Source organism: Eurytemora carolleeae, unplaced genomic scaffold (genome assembly GCF_000591075.1).
Source record: "Eurytemora carolleeae unplaced genomic scaffold, Eaff_2.0 scaffold816, whole genome shotgun sequence".
NCBI classification, from domain to species: Eukaryota; Metazoa; Arthropoda; class Copepoda; order Calanoida; family Temoridae; genus Eurytemora; species Eurytemora carolleeae.
The window spans coordinates 190,089-200,614 of record NW_019396746.1 but is presented as its reverse complement, the minus strand read 5'-3'; the positions used below and the strand labels follow the sequence as shown (position 1 = coordinate 200,614).

The following is a 10,526-nucleotide window of genomic DNA, read 5'->3' as shown; positions in this document are numbered from 1 at the left end:
GGGGGGGGGGGGACTTCTCACAGCCCAATTTTTTATTCTGTCTTCATTCACCTTTGGAAAAATTGATAGTGTAAAGCTAATCATAAGAGATTTCCCTTCCAATTTTTCCTGTTCAATTTTCTTTTTATTCTTGTTTCTTGTTTCTAAGTTTTGAGGCCTTACAAAATAGTCCTAGTGACATCGAGTTGTGGAGCAGGTAGGAGAGAGATAAGGAGGTTTGGAGGAGGAAGGGTATGAGGGATTTTAGAAGAAGCTCCCTGGATTCCTTCGTGTTAAAGTCTTTCCGAACTAAGCAGAATTGTAAGGAAACCTATAACTGCCACGCTTATGCAAAATGGGGAGTTGAAAGCCTGAAAGCCCCATCAGGTGGAATCTTGTGCATGGCTTGTATACCTATCAGGGTTATACTTTTGTGTTCCTTCTTTCGGCTTAGATGTTGATATGAACAAAGCTAAAGATGGAGTTCATTTTTAATATTTAAATCCTATGTTTTGCTACTCTCCTGATGGATACATCATGGGCAACTAAATGCAGCCCTCCTCCAAACTGTGCAGCCGGGAGCTGCCATGAGAGAGGTCCGTACACCCCTCCTTCCACGAAAAAAAACTGTAACTCCGCAATATTTTTACTATTTTACTATTGTTTTATCAAAGAGAAAATGCTAAAAGATTGAACAACAATTAGAAGTTAAAAAGGAAACAAGCTTGTAAGATAAACTGGGGTTTGGGGTGCTAAAAAAGGATGTAATTGAGAAAAGCGGAACAAATAAGAAAGACAATATTTTGAATTTTTGCTTGCATTTAAAGTAGTGTTAAGGGAGTGACAATAAAAAAAATTATTGTTTAAAATGGTCTATTGATTTATTTTTAATATTTTTTTAGACTGGAAGAGCTCTGGAGGGAAACAAGACGTATTTATCATTCCTTCTGTATTATCAGGTCTGCAGAAACCTTTTTAACACATTTTTTTTACTAAGTGCACCCTTATGCAGTCAAAACATAAACAAACAAATTGTAATACATAGCAGACGAAAATCTTACGGATTACAAATTTTTCAGTAGGTAAAACTTTACTAAATCAAGAACTATTTAAATAGAGGATATCAAAATCGTCCCTCAATTCCCATGTTTATTGGGACAAACTGTATGTTGCAACAATTTTCAGAGCAGGGTCAAATTTGATTTACCCCTCTATTCTACTGATAATTGATTTTTGTAGACATAATCATGTACAAGATTTTTTCACAAGAACTTTCAACCTTTAAATTTAAGCGTCCCCATTTGTATAATAAATGCATTTTTTTGCAAATGTCATCCTAACCAGGGAGGGAAGGCAACCTCCCTTGCACAGCTTCCGTACCTCATTTTACGTATTTGTGGCAGTGCCCGTCTCCATATGGCTTCCGAACCCCTCCCATACAGTCTTCCAGGAATGATCTTCCATTTATAATCATTAAACTAATTCGACAATTTCAGCACGGTAGGGTAGTCAATCTATTGTATCCTAATCATTTGCATTATATTTTTATTTACTTTTACAATCAAAGATCGGGCTGGAAAAACGAAAACTTTGTAGATTTTGTTTGAAATTGAGGTTCGGAAGCAATAATTGGATCATTTCGATCTTTCAAACTTGGAACTTGATGATTTTTAATTCCTTAATATATTTGAAATTTTGTACAGCTTTCAATCCCTTGAACTTGTAAATAAAGAATTTTACTCATTAAATGTCAAAATAGTGCAATAAATATTTATGTCTGTGATTGGTGATCTTACGTCGGGTCTAATTCTACCTGTCTAGTTTTCAAAAACTGAAGTTTAATTAATTTGTTTTACCTGCAAAATAATGCTGATTGTAATTTTTTTTTTTATCACAACACTTTATGCCTATTTTGTTTTTTGAACATTAAAATTTAATCTATTGTTTTTTTCAAATTTGTTAGCTAAAGTCTAAAAATACTAACAATCCACCGCCAGTTACAGAATAATTTAAAATGTCTTCTTCCATTAATTACTTAAGTTGTTTAATACCAAGAGAATTATAAGAATATTTAATGGTAGTCATATTATAGTAAAATTGATTTCAAAGTAAAATATATTTTAGCAAAAGATTTTATTGAACGAAAAAAAATGCAAAAAATTAAGACATTCCAAATTATTTACCATTATGTTTCGTGGGACACCCTGTATAATAAATGTAATGCAAAAATATAAATTTAATTCTACAATCCTTTTTATTCTTTTTAGAATTGGGTGGAAATATTCCCACAACCCTATTTTGGAGGTTTTAAAATATTTTCTCCTGAAACACTTAATTTTGTATGTTTTCTTATATTTGATAAATAAAAATAATTACTAATAGTATCAATATTTATAGAGTCCGACGATTTGGACAAGGCCATCTGTTCCGTCAGTATTTTATCCCAACCCTAATCCTCTCAGCTGTACTAAGTATACCTAAGGTAATATATTGAAAATGAGACCCTCTCAAAAAAATGTTTGAAAGATCAAATTGTTTAATTTAAGTTTCTTTATATATTTTTCTTACAATGTTTAAATAAAGATCATTTCAATTTTCCTTTTTACTTTCTTTCGACTTAAACCTCATTGCTCAATAGTCAATGCACATTATCATAATTTGAAACATAAAATTATAAACATCAAAGTTCATGATTTAAAACGCTTTACTTTTTAATGTCAAACAATTTTAGAAACTTTGAAATAAATATTTATGAGGATTTAATTTTAGTTTCTATCAGTGACAGAGGTAGGCTTAATAGTTTATATCTTTGTTGATATTTGTTGTATCCTTGTATATTACTGTAATTCTGTATCCCTGCATCCCTGTATCCCTTTATTTCTGTATCCCAGTTTCCCTGCATCATTGTATCCCTGTATCCCTGGGCTCGAATTACCCTAGATATCCCTTTATCTTATCTTATCTTATCCCTGTATATTCCCTTTACCACTGTATCCTTCTGTCACTGTATCCCTGTATCCCTGTATCCCTGTATCCCTGTATCCCTGTATCCTTGTGTCACTGCATCCCTGTATCCCTGTATCCCTATATCCCTTTATTTCTGTTTCACTATGATAAAGCTAAATCTTATTTGAATCAAATGGGAATTGATCCAGGATTTCAAACATTTGAAAACTGTTTAACGTATTTATTTTTAAATTTTAAATTTTAATCAATATTCTTAAAAAAGGTATATGATGGCAGATGCAAATGTTTTGACATTTCTATATTTCTTGTTCTTGTTCGTACATCTTTCAATCATATTTCGGCTAATTTTGAAAAAAGCTAAATTTTTTTGAGACATCCTGGCAGTTGGCCAAAATGGCCAGTTTTAGAATTATATGCATGTTAAGGTACTTTTTTTATTTTGCACTAGATAATTGGATGATTCAGCAACTAAATTTGAGCTGAGCTGATTCATCTGCAAACAAACATTTCTAGTGTATTTATATCTAGGTGNTCCTAATCATTTGCATTATATTTTTATTTACTTTTACAATCAAAGATCGGGCTGGAAAAACGAAAACTTTGTAGATTTTGTTTGAAATTGAGGTTCGGAAGCAATAATTGGATCATTTCGATCTTTCAAACTTGGAACTTGATGATTTTTAATTCCTTAATATATTTGAAATTTTGTACAGCTTTCAATCCCTTGAACTTGTAAATAAAGAATTTTACTCATTAAATGTCAAAATAGTGCAATAAATATTTATGTCTGTGATTGGTGATCTTACGTCGGGTCTAATTCTACCTGTCTAGTTTTCAAAAACTGAAGTTTAATTAATTTGTTTTACCTGCAAAATAATGTATTAAACAGCAATAAAAGGCAATTTTGACCACACTCTATCTAGCTAAAGAAAATGTAATTATCTTTCGAAATAATTTGTCTTTCAAATCTGCAAAATAATGTATTAAAAAGCAATAAAAGGCAATTTTGACCACACTCTATCTAGCTAAAGAAAATGTAATTATCTTTCGAAATAATTTGTCTTTCAAATCTTAAGCGCTTGTAAAGACAAATGCGCCAATAGTTTAAAATCATTAGGTTACAACAGAGTTTTGTTTTCTAAAGATATCTCAATAACTAGAAAGAAACTATTAATAATAAGGCGGCAGCAATTCCAAGATTTGTTGAGAAAAAAAAATCTAGAAAGTTTTCGTTTCTTCAGCCCGATCTTTGATTGTAAAAAAATATTATGGAAATGTTAATGATACTATAGATTGACTACCGTGCTTAAATTATCTATTTAGTGCCATTTTAAGTAGAAATTGACGATTAAAAATGGAAGATCATTCCCGGAAGACTGTTTGGGGGAGGTTCGGAACCCTATAAGGACGCGCGTTGCCGCAAATAGGTAAAATGAGGTTCGAAAGCTATGTGGGTGAGATTGCCTTCCCTCCCTCTCCTAACTGCCAAAAAAGTGGTCAATTTTTAAGACCAGCATATCAGCAAAAATTCAGTTTTCATTATGATGGTGGATTTATGGTATTTTATCTAACAATGTACATTACTTTAATACAAATTGCTTTAGATGTTCCATCCTACCTTGACGACTGTTATTGTTCCGTTCGTTCTTCTATCAATTGCTAACTTCAAGTAAGTTTTTCAATCTAATTACTGTACGGCATGGATGATTATATCTTGGTTAGTGTTCGACTAACTTATTACATCAACTTTAGGGAGGTAGAGGGGGAGGAGGCTCTCCCCGGGAAGGGTGTCTAAAAAAGGCCACCTCTTGATGTGAACATTTTCAAGCTTTAGAATGAACAATAGTTCAAACGGGAGTGTTCAAATGGGATAGCATCAAACGACCACCTCTCTCATAGATCATCGTTTTGTAGAAGCAAACGTTTTCAAACTCTCGATAATCTTTTTTAATCCATTTTCCATCCATTCAGGGGGGGGGTATTTTCGCCTTTTATACTATACTACTTTACCCGGGCGAGGCATTGAGACCTGATTGGTGTATTTTTATAGGATTTATAAGAGACTGGTAGCGAGGAGACTTAGAACAGTTTCTGCTGGGTATGATTATTATCATTATCATTATTATTGTTATTATTATTATCTAATGCAGACGCTTCATTAATCTTGTCAAGCTTGCACCTGAATATATTTAATATTTTTTACAGAAGCCGAAGCCTGGAGGTGAGTCAGACAAGAACCTTGTTGATAGCTGTTATCTTGTTCCTGCTGATGAACTCCCCCCGCCTTGTCCTCCTGGGCATGGAGATAAACAGGATCAAGACCTTCGTCTGGTGTATGGTAAGAATATAAAGTTGGAAACAATTCTTTTCATTAAATCCTCGCCATGTCATTCAGCTTTGTCTGGAGTAAGTCTCAATATGTTAGATTTTTTAAATAGTTTTAGAAATCAGCCACACGTCCAATTGCACCGGGGAGGGGGGCGGGGGGAGGCTGGTTACTGCATTTAGACCTGAAAAAGAAAATTCAATAAAAAATAAATTTTGATTGGACGATTAATCATGGAAGAAATCACTTAAAAAAAAATTCAAAAAATTTCTTTAATTTAAATTTAAAACCATTGAATTTAATTCTATATTAAATAAGTTTGAGCTTAAACAAGAACGTTAAAAAGATGGATTACAATGTTCACCTAAACGTTCACCAAAGATGACTGAGATATCCTTGTTTCTGAATCAGAAAATTTATTAATTTAAAAAAACTTGAAGATATCTTTACCGTTGTGAATTGAGCATGCTACTCTATAAATAGGGTATCCCCTAAAATTACGTCTACAGTTCCTTTAAAGTATGTTTGTGTGTGTTTAGAACCGTGGGAGTACACACAGTGTTGGGACCTATATCAAGATGTTCTACATCTACGGCAGGTTCTGCAACACTGTCAACAGTTCACTCAACTTCGTGGTCTACTGTGCTGGGGGGTCAGAGTTCCAGAATACATTCTTCGACGTAAGATATATCAAATCAAAATAGGGTGAAATGACTCTGAGTAGTAGGGGAGGGGGGCACCACCCCTTCCTGAGATTAACAAGTGAATACATAGAATATACCCGTTTATTTTAATCTTAGAAGAATAAAGACCATGAAATGATAACTTTCCTTTATATTAATCTTTATTTCTTTTTTGATTCAAAAATTGCTCAATGCTAACATTTTGTCTCCTGTCAAGATCCTCTGCTAAAAATTGTCTTTTTTCTCTCACAAATAAACATTCATTTAAAATTCGGTGTTGTAATGGAACAAATCTCTATAGAGTAAATAAAGTAGATTTCCACATTTTATTGAAAATATATTTCGGTCTTGGTTCGTCAGTTCTTGAGATTGTATCTGTCATGAAGATTCAAAACAAAAATTCAGTTTCAATTTATATTTGAATCTATATTGATTGCTCCATGAATCGGTAAAAAATAAATGTTAGGGTAAAGATGATGGATTGCTGTAATGCAAACCTAAAAGTGTCAGAATATTAAAAATCAACTGTACTAAACTGTACAGTGTACAGGTCTTTTGTACATTTCTGTTTATGGCAACGTAATTTTGGGGTTCACAGCACTGCATTATCTGAAACAGAAACCAGAATTCAACCTTCTGATCGTAGTCTTTTAAGATCATTAAAATTCCATTCTTGATGGGCTTGACCAATCGAATATTCTTATTAGCTTGACAGTTGAATTATCAATCTGTGACAATTTCCTAATATCTTATCAAAGAATTGTCCTTTGCCAGGGGCGTAAGAGAGCATTTGTGTAGGGGCGGTGTCAGCTCGGAAAACCCCTTTTTTGAAAAAATATTTATAACTTTTTTTACTATGTAAACTATTCGATCATATATATTCACACTTAATAAAATATTTATTTATTTTTCTTAAGTGGACTCATCAGACTCCCTCTTAATACTGTTGTGTAAGCTTCAAGGGAAAAAAAATATAGTTGGAAACGTTTCTAAAAATATATCTATATTTTCAGAGGGCGTATTGTATTATAGATTATGATATCAAATATATATTTACACTGAAGACAATATTGATTACAGGTCTTTTAATAAAACTTGTTTAGTTAAGGGCAAAAGTGAAATTTTAAAGTATTTTTTTTACGATGTAATTATACTTAAATGGAATACATGCGTAATTTAAAGTGACCCTCCATTTATAGAGTGGCTTGTCCGATGTACCTTTGAAACCTTCATTTCTCCATCGTTTCTGAAGCAAGAAATGCATGAGTCACTTTTGTAGAGAAACCACAAATAAAAATAATCAGTTTTCAAAATGGGAAACATGGATATTTAATGTAATACAATTGATCAGACAAAGCTTTGAAGAGTATTGTTGTGAATCAGAATATATTTTAATTCTTATCTTAATTTTTGAGTTTGGGTGAGTGCAATGCAATGTAATGTAGAATATGTGGATTGCCTGAGGAAGGGAAATGCAAGCAGATGTATTAATAAAAGAGCCCCCCCTTGGGTGTCCCCCCTCAGGGAGGCACTCATAGGGGGGGGGCCGAGGGGCTAGGCCCCCTACCCCTCGTATGCCCCTGCTTTGACTCTAAAAAAAAACTTTGTTTATATTTTCCAGGGGAAATCAAACACAAAATATGGTTACAGCATTGTCTTGCCGTTGGTTCAGTATTTCCACATTTGTCTCAAATTGCTCTCTAATTTCCACATTTGTCTCAAATTGCTCTCTAATTTCAACATTTGTCTCAAATTGCTCTCTAATTTCAACATTTGTCTCTGATTGCTCTCTAATTTCAACATTTGTCTCTAATTTAGGTTTTCCGAATGAAGCGGAACACCCCTACTACAAACGTGGAGGGGTCCAACTCCTCTCTGGCCCTCACCAGGTTGGACACGCAGATGGAGAGGAAACCCTCAGAGGAGGTGCAGATGAACAGTGTTGTACAGACTACACAACTCTGAACATATACATAGGATCAGTGTACAGAATACACAATTCTGAACATATACAGTGGCTCCGTGTTCAGAGTACAGACTACACAACTCTGAACATATACAGAGGAACAGTGTACAGACTACACAACTCTGAACATATACAGAGGAACAGTGTACAGACTACACAACTCTGAACATATACAGAGGAACAGTGTACAGACTACACAACTCTGAACATATACAGAGGAACAGTGTACAGACTACACAACTCTGAACATATACAGAGGAACAGTGTACAGACTACACAACTCNATTTTTCCCCCCCCCCCCTTGTAATCTTATACAAAATATTTACCCCCTTCTCTATTGCTGAAAAGTTGTATTTACCCCCTAACCCTACTAAAATTACAGTTGCTTTTTGTACAGGGTAGGCAAAGGTCTTAATAATCCATTTATTTATATAAAAGCGATATAAAAAAATATTATGGATTGAACTTAAAACATTGATATTATACATATCATATCATATCATATTTTTCTAATGAAGGGAGAATTATTTTTTATTTCTTGCTATTATTATTGATCTTTTATTAAATAATGCTTCTTAAATCAGGCTAATTTTCATGTTTATTTTTACAGTAAAAAATAAAAGTATACCATAAGAAGACTGAAAGTAAAAAACGGAGTTTTTGTTAAAAAAAAATGAAAATCCTTCCAATTTACCATAATTTTGTTTTCTTGGGCCGCTTGAAATAAAGACATTTAAAACACTGATGTCCGAAATTGAGGCAAGCCTCTTTGCCCTTTAGGTGCATCGCCATTCTTTCCAGCTTGACCAACCTGTCGGTAGTCATAGGTGGCCTGTTCCAGGTCGAAAGCCTTCGGACTCGGAGTAATGACTTTGTAAAATTCCAGGGGGGTACACCCCCCTAATTTCACACAGGGGGGTAAATGGACTGCCCCCCCCCTGAAACTGCAAATGCTGTCTACACTCTACAGATCTCTAATTTATAATGGTCGGCGATAATATTAATACAATGAAGACGACTTTTTGCTTAAATTTTGATTGTTTACAAGCTTGTTTGCAACGATCGTTTAAAACTAGTTAAAGAGAAGCTTTTTTAATCGACGCCTTCTCCTTGTTTCCATGTTTGTGTGTGTATATGCTGTTTAAAGGCTAGACAAAAATCAAAATTTAAAAATCAAGATTGTATGTAAATCTTATTTTCACATTAAAGTGAAAACTTTAAAATCTTGTCAATATCTAATCTATAATCTGTGTTTTCAATCTAAACTTCATGTTCTATTTGTTTACGAAGTGATAAGCTGAATGTAAACTTGAATGTGGAAAAATATAATTATTAATTTAAAAAAAACACAAATGTCTCTGAAATATATAATCAAAATAGCTGTATACTGTATAGTATTGTCTTTTTTAAACCTTATACCATTAATATCAAGCAACTTAAAAAAAACTATTTTATAAGAAAAAATATTTTTTTAGCAAGGTTGATAAGTACATAAAACAATCGGTTTTTACTCTATTCCACTGTGTGCTACATATATGTAAGTATTTTTAGCCAAGGCTCAAAGTCTGTCCAATGCGTGAAAATTGACAGAAAAACGTCCAAAGGCATAAATAAAAAACTTTAAAAAAATAAATTTCTATTTTCATACGCGATTTTATAAAACTCTAAATAGGTTGTTTTAAAGAACATTTTTAAATCTTAAGATTAAGATGGGTCACTTAACCCTTGTGAGTGAGATGGGTTGTGCCAGACCCCCCCCCCCATTCAGTATCTGTGTTTGTAACTTTGTTTTGCTGTGATACATATTTAAATTATGATGTTGAAATATATATTGTATAAAGTATGTATTGTTTCTTGAATATATTTTTAACTAATTATAGTTTTCAAAAATTAGAAAACTTATCGTAGGTTTCGTACTCCTTTTTCTATTCATGATTTCAGTTTTGTGCTTCTGTTTCTATCTAACTAGGCTTTTAGGACGCTTCGCGCCCGTCTTCTAATTTCTATTTCAACTTTTAATTGTGGGTTTATCTGTGAGCATCCTTACTTTGTACAGTATAAACAAAAACAAAAAAAAGTTTGCGAATTTCATAATATTTTTTCGCACGTTTTTAAAATTTTACAAAAACAAAAACCTTTTCACACAAATTTTCAAAATTTTGATCTTTCATAAACCTTCCCTGGGGTCACGTGAGGTCCCGCACAAAATTTTGGCCCGATCGGTTCAGCGGTTTTGACGTTTATTGGATACATACAAACAGACAGACAGACGAGCTAAATTTATATATAGAAGACATTCTTCTTCCGACATTTAAAAGTTGCATAAATAAAAAATCAAGGATTTTTCTGCATTATACTTTGTTGGATTTCCGACATTTTATGGAAATCGAAATTTTTTGATAGCAATATGTTTTTACTTTTGATAGGCCTTACAAATTCCCTTAGGTCATGTTACCACAAAAATTGTGGGTCTGAAAGGCTGGCATTTACTTTATTTTCTGAAGATTTTTTTTGTATTTTGGCCACAACTGATAAGGCAAACATGACTAATATGTCTATAGTTTATATTCTAAAATTTGAATTCAGGTGAGAATTTTTAGATAT

The 10,526-nt window shown here is 32.9% G+C and overlaps 2 protein-coding genes across 2 annotated transcripts in view; both read left to right on the top strand.

Annotated features, from left to right (window-relative positions):
• Nucleotides 1–2,481, top strand: part of LOC111708118 (probable G-protein coupled receptor B0563.6) — a gene marked incomplete in the record, with an annotated part of 10,113 nt that extends 7,632 nt beyond the window's left edge. Inside the window, 1 exon segment of the mRNA XM_023481391.1 lies at nucleotides 2,379–2,481. Coding sequence (XP_023337159.1) covers nucleotides 2,379–2,473 — 95 coding nt within the window.
• Nucleotides 865–8,197, top strand: LOC111708117 (FMRFamide receptor). Its single transcript, XM_023481390.1, has 6 exons — nucleotides 865–938; nucleotides 4,551–4,615; nucleotides 4,997–5,044; nucleotides 5,152–5,284; nucleotides 5,812–5,952; nucleotides 7,774–8,197. Exons 2-6 carry the CDS (start codon nucleotides 4,551–4,553, stop codon nucleotides 7,918–7,920), a joined length of 534 nt encoding a protein of 177 aa, XP_023337158.1. The 5' UTR covers nucleotides 865–938; the 3' UTR covers nucleotides 7,921–8,197.
• Nucleotides 8,198–10,526: the final 2,329 nt, after the last annotated feature.